The sequence below is a fragment of the Vitis riparia genome, chromosome 7, assembly GCF_004353265.1.
Source record: "Vitis riparia cultivar Riparia Gloire de Montpellier isolate 1030 chromosome 7, EGFV_Vit.rip_1.0, whole genome shotgun sequence".
In the NCBI taxonomy this organism is placed as follows: Eukaryota; Viridiplantae; Streptophyta; class Magnoliopsida; order Vitales; family Vitaceae; genus Vitis; species Vitis riparia.
Genome location: NC_048437.1, coordinates 21,597,186 through 21,607,298, shown reverse-complemented (window position 1 = coordinate 21,607,298; position 10,113 = coordinate 21,597,186). Strand labels below are relative to the sequence as shown.

The 10,113-nt window shown below is 37.5% G+C and overlaps 1 protein-coding gene across 1 annotated transcript; it reads left to right on the top strand.

Moving 5' to 3' along the window:
- The first annotated feature begins 739 nt into the window (after positions 1 to 739).
- LOC117917596 (transcription factor PIF1-like) lies at positions 740 to 6,151 on the top strand. Its single transcript, XM_034833923.1, is given in 9 exon segments — positions 740 to 1,079; positions 1,231 to 1,847; positions 1,850 to 2,004; positions 2,721 to 2,819; positions 2,916 to 2,981; positions 3,081 to 3,146; positions 4,228 to 4,602; positions 5,017 to 5,095; positions 5,646 to 6,151. Coding segments are annotated over 9 exon segments (1,542 nt in total). The 5' UTR covers positions 740 to 999; the 3' UTR covers positions 5,651 to 6,151.
- Positions 6,152 to 10,113: the final 3,962 nt, after the last annotated feature.

Below are 10,113 nucleotides of genomic sequence, written 5' to 3'. Positions count from 1 at the left end.
ATTGGTAACCACACGTGTCCTTCACCATTCTCATTTTTATCTCCCAAACACGCCCCTACTAAAAAATAATTAATTTATAAATGCGTGATTTTCGCAGCCTTTTATTACTAGTGGGGACAGCCTCATTAGACCCCTCATCCAATTATAAGTTGCTTTGCATTTGAGGACAGTTTATCGTTAATTGTCATTCTCCACTCGAAAGCGAAGTGACACGACCTTTGTTGTTCATTATTTTATGTGGGGTTTGATTAGATTTATTATTTTTATAATCCTTAAAACCCCCCCACTAAGTTAAAGTAATAATTTTTCCTTTTCATCTCATACGATGAAGATAGAAATGATTAGAACCTTAACCCAAATCCCAAATGGTAAAGGTACCTAAAAAGGAATATAAAAGGTTGGATACCATAAATATGGTTATCTTTATGGACTCCACTCTCCACATACCCACATGCTGTCCTTGTCCCCAAAACATGGACTCTATTAACTACTTATTTATTAAATATTAAATGGATAAAATAGGTTAATAAATATATAAAAAATTTATTTCTTAAGGTACAATACATAAATATTATTATTTTTATTTTTATTTTTTTAATTCATGCCAAAGTGGAAAATGGGGAGAGGGAAAAAAGTGAAAGCGTGGGGAGGGCGTGGATGGAGTCGGGTACAAAGAGTCAAATCTACTTCGTCTTTTGCTTTGGTATTATTCGGAGAGAGAAACACCTTATCTCTGCTCTGCAAATATACAAAAGCGATTCGAGAGAAGAAGAGCAAGGCCCAACCTCAACATCTTCTCTCAAAATTTTTTTTCCATTTCCCATGTAGGGTTTCTTCACTCCTGCTTTGTTTTCTCGACTGTGGATTCAACCTCTGAATCAATAGTCACTTCCAAGTCGGTCTTCTCCAACAGTGATTAATTGAGTTCAATTTTTGTTGTTGAGCTCCCTTTGTGGTTGTGTTTTTATTCATTTGATTTGTAGTTTCAGTTTGGTAACCATGAATCACTGCGTACCTGATTTTGAGGTAGATGATGAGGAAGCGATTCCCTTGACGAGACCGAAGAAATCAGCGGCCATGTGAGCTCTGTTTTTTTTTTTTTTTTTTTCGGCTTTTTTATGTAACGCATGTTTTCTTCTTTCCGTTTCTTTCTTTTTTTTTTTTTTCTTTTTTTTTGCTTTGTTTTGTGTGATATTGGGACTGAGTGAATGTAACTGAACCACGGACTAGGGTTGAGGATGATGAAATCATGGAGCTGCTCTGGCAGAATGGTCAGGTGGTGATGCAGATCCAGAATCAGCGATCTTTCAAGAAATCCCAGCCTTCGAAATTTCCAATTCAAGATGCTGTGCTTCCGCCGGAGCAGTCCAAGATCCGGTCATCAGCTCAGGTGGATGAGTCCAGCGCTCAGCTCTTCATGCAGGAAGATGAGATGGCTTCGTGGCTTCACTACCCGCTCGATGATTTCTGTGCTGATCTCCTCGATCCTACGCCGTGTGTTAATGCCTCTCCCCCTCCGGCGCGGCCTAATTTGTCGCCGGATGTCCGTCAGCCTGAGGAGAGGCCTGCTGCGACGAAGCCGCCGATTCCGCCTGTGAGGAGGGCGGAGCTGGACTCCAAGGTTCACAACTTCCTGCATTTCCCGAGGAAATCGACTGCCGAATCTGGAGAGCCGAGCTCAAGCAGGCCGGCGGGGATGGAATCGACGGTGGTGGACTCAAGCGATACGCCGGGGGTATGCCAGCAGTCCAGGACTTCCCCAGCCGAGTGGTGCAAGGCGGAGTTAGCGAATTCCGGGTACGGGACCATTGGCGGTGCTACTGAGGCCGCGACGTCAGCAGCCGGGAACATACGACATTTGAGCTCACGATGACGTCATCTCCTGGAGGGTCCGGGTCCGGCGGCAGCGCCAGCGCCGGAGCCGAACCGACGATGAAACCGCCGGCGGACGATCGAAAACGGAAGGGAAGAGAAGGCGACGACACGACCGAGTACCAGAGCGAGGTGAGTTCACTGTGTTCTTCCGCCTAAGGTGTGCGGTGATGCCGGCGCACATTAGCATTACAGTGGCTGATCCCTCCATTTTTCACCATCTTGGTTGGACACGTGGCATCAAAAGGGGTCGTCTATTAACTGCTAATCCATATAGGATTGCCACGTGTATGATGGGAGTAGCAGAAGTAACTTACACTTTACACAATTTAATGTATGATGATTGGAGATTGATTGTAGCGGCGTAGACAAGAGCGCAGACAATCAAACCTGAAAATTATCATACGGACTAGGGAGTAGGGACTAGGTACTAGGGAGTGTGTGCAATTTTGCTCCTATATGCACTGTGAGAGAAAGGCGCGAGACTCCCACCGCCCTTACCATCCACACCGCCTTAAAAATAAATATTTATTTATTTTTATAAAATTAAGAATGTTTATTATCTATATATATAAATATAAATTTAATAATTATTTTAAAATAATAATTGCAAGCAAGGATTTGAAAATCCTAATTTTTTGAAATGGTTAATAGCTGGAGGATTGAGTTTCGAAATATTTGAATAGACTATTTGTACGAATATGGAAGCAAGCAACAGGGTCTGTTGCCTGATTTTATAATTGATCCCTTGTGAAATTCAGAAGGCAGTTAATTGTATTGTTCCACCTAAATGCAATGCCATTTTATCTTCTGGGGTTGATTTTGTATACTTTTCTGTCGAATTGAAGGACGTTGAGTTTGAATCTGCTGATGCAAAGAAACAAGTCCGTGGATCAGCGGCTGCAAAGAGATCCCGTGCTGCGGAGGTTCACAACCTGTCTGAGAGGGTCTGTCTTTTCTAGTACTGTACTGTTGAATTTGTTGATGATTGGCGTCTCTTTTGGTTAGTAGTGCATAATGTCTGATATTGCAACCACATGCAGAGACGTCGAGACAGGATAAATGAAAAGATGAAGGCTTTGCAAGAACTAATACCTCGTTGCAACAAGGTCACCTTATTTATATATTTTATTCATCTGCTTTTTGTGGGGATTGATTTTTTTATGTTTTCCAATAACATTCATTCTCTTTTTCTTTCTGAATTTCAGTCTGACAAAGCTTCGATGCTGGATGAAGCAATTGAGTACTTAAAATCACTTCAGTTGCAAGTTCAGGTAATTTTTTTTTATTTTTTTTTATTTTTTTGCATTGTTGCATACACGCAAATCTTGCATGAGGGCCAGTTGTGTAAGGTGCCATATCATTCATTTTGGTCTAAAGATAGCGATGAGGCCAACCTATGAAAAATTGGGATCTCAAAGCGGAGGAGATGATTCTTGAATGCCATCATCTACTGCCTTAGAACCAGGGCAGTATCAGTCTCTTAGGTGGTGTTTGTTTTTTTGGCTTTTTGTTGAAAACCATTTAGTTTTAGAATTTAGGTTGTTTGTTTTTTTACTTTTTCATGACTTACTATAAACTTTTTACTAAATAGAAAAAGCCAAAATATGTAGTTTTTTCTGAATAGAAAAAATAACACAATGGTTTTTTTTACTTTTTAATACTTAATAGAAATAAAATACTACAAAAACAAACAACCTAATATTTAATACTATTAAGCATTAAGGTTCTATTTAGAATTAAGTAAAAAAACAAACACCACCTTACTTTCCTACTGATATATCATTGAGAGGAATACATGTTTTCTACTTTACTACAGAGTGAAAAAAGAGCAGGAAGAGTGCTGGTTTTCCACCATAATTAGCCTAGGCTTCTTTAACAAGTTTTGAAATGAGGTCTAGATGTTACAGTGAATTCTGTTGGGCACTGGTCATAATTTTCAGCAGCTCAATGTAATGCTGATACAAAAATGGAGGTTGGGGAACCTAAATTCAATTTAATGAACTCTGGATCCTATCACGAGTTGTCATGATTAATCACCAAAACCCAAGGGTTGAGGCATAAAAAAACAGCTGATGAATAATGAGCTACTTGTATATGGTATGGGATGTTGTAAAAGTATTACTAATAATAAATATAAGCTATTGCTGTATAATGTTCTATGGACTCCTGCAAACAATCTTGATCCCCGTCTTGGCTTATGTAGATTCTTCCATCCAATCTTCATAATTCATAACTCCGAATTCTACAAGGCAATTGCATGAGACAATTTGGAATTATTTCTTCACTTAAGAATCCTTATATGAGTTCACGCATTGTTTGTTACAAATATTAGATTTTAATCAATTTCTGCAGATGATGTCGATGGGATGCAGCATGGTCCCTATGATGTATCCTGGCGTCCAGCAGTACATGCCACAAATGGGGATGGGAATGGGCATGGGCATGGAGATGGGTATGAACCGTCCAATGATGCCATTTCCCTCTGTTTTAGGTGGCTCAACCTTGCCCACAACAGCTGCAGCAGCTCATTTGGGTCAAAGATATCCTATGCCAGCCTTTCACATGCCCCACATGGCTGCACCTGATTCATCTAGGATCCAAGCAAACAACCAGTCGGATCCGGTTCTGAACTCACTTGGCACACAAAGTTCCAACCAGCCACGGGTTCCCAATTTCGCAGATCCATATCTGCAGTACCTCCAGCAGATGCAAATGCTACCAGCTCAGGTATTTTGGCAACCTTCGCTTATTCTTAGATCAAAGGTTGGATGTGTTTATGACACAATTAATCTTCCGTCTAAATGTAGAGTTGCCTACATTTGATAGCAGTGTATCATTGCCTACGTTATCTGTGAGTTGTTTGTCAGGCCATGTGAGAAATCATGTTGCTTATCGCCACATTATATTTCTGACATTAACCAAACATAAATGACATCCCCAATCTTTATCTTACATGGCCATGATTTTGGGTGCATATAGAAGCCTATCATGCTTAAGGAAATACAAAAATTCGGTTGGTTTAGGACCAAAATCGTTAGTTAGATTTCTTGAACTACTGACATGTTCAAAGGCTAATTGGGCCATCACCATTTGTTTTTGTGTTTTACTGGTTAACAGTGAAACCCGATGTTTCTCTTACAGAATCAAGCAATGGGCCAGCAAAATACGAGCAAGCCAAGTACCAGCAAAGGAACTGAGAATCTCGAAAATCACCGATCAGGTAGGTGATTTATCTTATATACTTTTTTTTGTTATGGATCTGCGAAAATCACCCGGATGAGTGTCTCTATTTTCCTTTGGGATTATTCTCTTTTAATTAACATAAGCTCTTGGGCACACCAAGGTCTAAGACAAACATGATTCTGTTGTCTGAGTCCTTAGTTTTATTAATGTGGCAATAGCACTCCCAAACCCCTACTCCCTTTCCCACCCCACACCTCCCCTTTCCCCTTTTTCTTTTCATGATCTGCCACTTTAGTTCATGAGGAGAAATGAGAGCCATGAATTCTGATATTTAATATTGCTTCATATGAAAATTCTACATTAGTTGATCCCAAGTAAACTTTCTATGTCAGAAAGTCTACAATTTTTTTTTGGATCTTTTCTAAGTTGGTAACTAGGATCACCAATCAGTCTGTCATATAGTTAGTGCCAACTGCTCTTTGAACACTAACCAAAATTATGGTGTATCCGTAGTTCTGAATGTAGAGTCAGTTGGACACCTAATGAAAACACATTAATCAGGGATGACAGAAATTTCTGTGTTGCAGGTTGAAATTTTTGGTGAAGGATTACTGAAGCTCTTGAATCAACAGAGTAAAGTTGTTAGGGCAGAAATTTGAAATGAAGTTGTTAGAGCAGAAATTTGAATGACATTGCTAGGGCAGAAATTTGAATGAAGGATGTTGCGGGCATAGAGACTGTTCCATCTTTGGGTCACTGCATGAAGAAAGGCTCATGCCTGCTAAGTTTTGTAGTGTAAGAGAAATACCCTCGAGGGCGGCTGATTAATCTATATCACACATCTAACATGTAATTATAACCCCCCGATCTCCCTTCTATAGGATCAATTTTCCCTATATGTCTCTTTCAGCTTTTTAATCTCCTTTCATTTTCGTTTTCTACTTTTTTTTTTTTTTGGAACTGTTGAAGATGCTTAAAGGAAAAAGTGAGGAACCCCAATTTCTGAGGGAGTTCATCACTGTCAAACAACATGATATAAATTGGGTCCAGGAGGTGAGTATATCCTAAATACACATGGCCTTCATTTTCATCATTTGCCCTCTGCTGGCAAGTTGCCAAATTGGTGCAAGCCAGAGCATATCACACTGCACTGCACTGCACTGGACTGCACTTTGTTCCCTGGACTGTGGGGATGACTTTGATCATTGATTTGTTGTTGTATTCAGTTGATTCCTGTTATCATGCTCTGTTTGGTCATTTGCTCTTCTTCCTGTCTGCATCAAGAATAGTATCCCCTTATAGACAAAACACAACCAGTCAAGACAGTATCATGTCACCTTCCACCACCATCTCTATTTTTTGCATGTTGTTAGAAGTGTGGTGGTGCGTCTCAGAGAGAGAAATCAAGGATTTGGTGAGCCAACAACCGAATATTTTCTCTATTTGATTCAACCCACAGTTACATTGAGTTGTGCTTGCAGCCTGGGAATGAAACTTTCGAATGCCCGCCCAACATTTAAATCTCCTTTTTGTATTTCCCTTTCCCATTGCAAAAATTGTTCAAAGCACTTGTAATTATCGGAGGGATTCTCGGACCTCAAATCATATTTTTATCGTAGCCTCTGCCTATGTTTTTTCACATGTTTTTTCGGACAATGCTGTTATGGTTGGTATCGACTTAAGTTCACAGGAAATACCGAGAAGTAGGGGGCCATATAATAATCCTGCAGGCCCCTTCATTTGACAATTCAACCTGATGAGCAGCAACTGTGTTTGTGTCTTGATGCAAAACCGCTGGTGTTCTTGATCTCTCTCCCTACGGGCACCCATACCCGCACCCCAAATCGCGAAGTGGAGCTTAAAAACAGCTGCATGGAAGAGGAACAAAAGCACAAAACAGCAAAACCATTTCTCTTTTTCCTTTATGGAAGCTGGTGGTACCTGTCCAGCCTCCCGAATCAGTTATGGGTACCCCACTTGGGCGGCCCAACCCAATCTTCTGAACTATGGACCGACCTAATATGGCCCATAAGGTCATTTTCTGGGCGGCCCCGCCCAGCACACGTCCAAATTAAAGATGGTTTCGACCATCTCTCTTTTTCCTTTAAGGAAGCTGGAGGTACTTGTCCAACCTCCCGAATCAGTTAGTGGCCACGCCACCTGGGCGGCCCAACCCAATCTTGTGAACTATGGACCTAATATCGCCCATAAGGTCATTTTCTTTGTTGATTGAGTTAGTCGTTCGTGAAGGTGTGATTAAACTCACCACGCCTGTGGCCCCATCCTTGTTTGCAGGTACTTGAAACAGGTCGTGGCATCACTATCTGAAGTTAAAAGATTGTTGTGGAGAAAATTGTTAGCATTTTTTTATTATTTATAATTTGTGGTTATTTATAATTATATTCTGCAATGGATTGATGTATATATTATTTAAGAGTATCAATTGATAAATATGTGAATAAATTGATTGAGCATTTAAGATACTTATATATAGAAAACGAAAATTATAAATGGGAAGTTAGAAAATTTTCATTTATATAAATATGGTGTTACAATTTTTGTAACCTCATCATTATGAGATTTAATTTGTACATAAAGTTTATGAGTAATGGAGGAAGATGGAAAAATATGACCAATGCAATTACATGAATACATTCAAGTTATTAAACCATCATTATCTATTAATTTGCAAATGTTGTTTGTAAATAATGAGTATAACTCCCATGTAGTCTTTGATGGGAAGACTAAAAGTTTTATAAGGGTAAGGTCCCAAGCCACGCTCTCATTCTTATGCTTTTTTTTATTCTACTTATAACATACACCCCACAAGTGATCCATCCATTACATGAGAGTAGTAAGTTAAGGATCTTGATAAAAAAACAATTCACAAGGTAACTTAGGCTCACTTCAGAAGTGTTATCAATATCATGGATCAAAGTAAGAATAAATCATTATTTTATCATTTCTTTAGTGTTTGTATCTATTATGTTTTATGCATTCAAATTGATTTTCCAAAATAATTATTCCAAGATCAAAAGGTTTTAGATTTTATTGTCATAGTCAAGGCTTTAAAATAATTGAAACTAGACATGTGTTTTTAGAAAATGAAGATTTTAGTGGAAGAACTAAGCTTAAAAAGCTTGCCTTTAATGAAGTATCAACACTAATGATGGAATATGGTGTGACTCAGAATGTCCTAACTGCAAAAGTATCTTTAAGTAGATCACAAAGAGAAAAAAGACTTGCTATATCAAATGACTATGAAATTTATCTTAATGAGTGTGATTATGATTTAACTTGGAAAATGATTTTACTTCTTATGACTAAGCCATCAATAGTGAAAATTCAACTCCATGGCTTAATGCTATGAAAGAAGAGTTGAAATCAATGAAATATAATGAAGTTTGGGATCTTATAGAATTGCCTAAACAAATTAAAATTGTTGGTTACAAATGGATTTTTAAAACCAAACATGATTCTAAGGACAATAACAAAATATACAAGGCTAGGTTAGTTGCAAAAGGATAAACTCAAAAAGAAGGAATCGACTATAAGGAAACATTTCTCATGTTTCCAAGAAAGATTTCGTAAGAATAGTCATGGGTTTAGTAACTCACTTTGACTTAGAGTTACATCAAATGGACGTTAAAACTACCTTCTTGAATGGTGACTTGCATGAAGAGGTTTATACAGATCAATCTTAGGGTTTTCAGGATAAAAACAAGGAACATATGGTGTGTAAACTTAAGAAGTTCATATATGGTTTGAAGTAGACTTCTAGACAATGGTATCTTAAGTTCCATGAAATTCTCATCACTTTTGGTTTTAAAGAGAATCTAATAGATCAATGTATATACCCTAAGACCAGTAGGAGTAGGATTTATATTATTGTATTGTATGTTGATGATATGTTGCTTGCTAGCAACAATATGGAAATGATTTAATAGACCAAATAATTTCTATCTAAGAACTTTGATATAAAGATCTTGGTGAGCATCCTATGTGATAGACATTGAAATTCATCGAGATAGGTCGCATGTATTATTAGGATTATCCTAAAAGAACTATATTGAAAAGGTTCTTAAAAGATTAAACATGCAAAATTATTCTAACAGTGTTGCCCTTATTGTGAAAAAGGGACATATTTTGTGAACTTCAATGTCTTAAAAATGATCTTGAAAATAAACAAAAGGAAAAAATTCTTTATGCTTCTACAATAGGAAGTATCATGTATGCTCAAGTTTGCACATGACCAAACATAGCTTATGTAGTAGGTATGCTTGGTCGATACCAAAGTAATGCATGTATTGAACACAGTGAAAAAACTATTGCATTATTTTCAAGGGACAAATGACTACTTGCTTACATACAGAAGAACAAATAATCTAGAGATTATTGGTTATTTTGATTCTGATTCTACTAGCTCTAAAGATACCAAAAGGTCTACACCTAACTATATTTTTACGCTATCTGATGAACCTATTTCATGGAAGAGTCATAAGCAATTATTGATAGCTTCTTCTACAATGGGGTTAAAATATGCAACATGTTAGGAAGCCACATGCAATATGGTTGAGAAACTTGTTCTCAGGACTACTTCTTATTGATTCGATAATGAGACCATTGAGAATATATTGTGATAATAATGTCATTGTGCAATTCTCTAAAAATAATAAAACTATAGAAGGATTAAAGCACATTGATATTAAGTATCTGCTTGTAAGGGAGATAGTTGAAAATAGAGTTGTCTCTATTAAACATATTAAAAATACATTCATGTTGGGAAATGCAATGACTAAAGGCCTTTCACCTAAACTTTTTAAGGATTATGTTGCACACATGAACTTAGTGGCAAGTTTGTCAATTTTAGACTAATTGAGAGTGTAATGTATGTGATTACATTATAATGAAATAAAGTTCTTGATTATGATGTATTGATGGTTATTATTATGTTACTTTTATACATCAATTTTGTGCACAATCTAAATGCTTAAAAGTTAATGAGACCATTATGTGAATGAATTATCACCTTAATGTTAATAATTCCATAGAAGT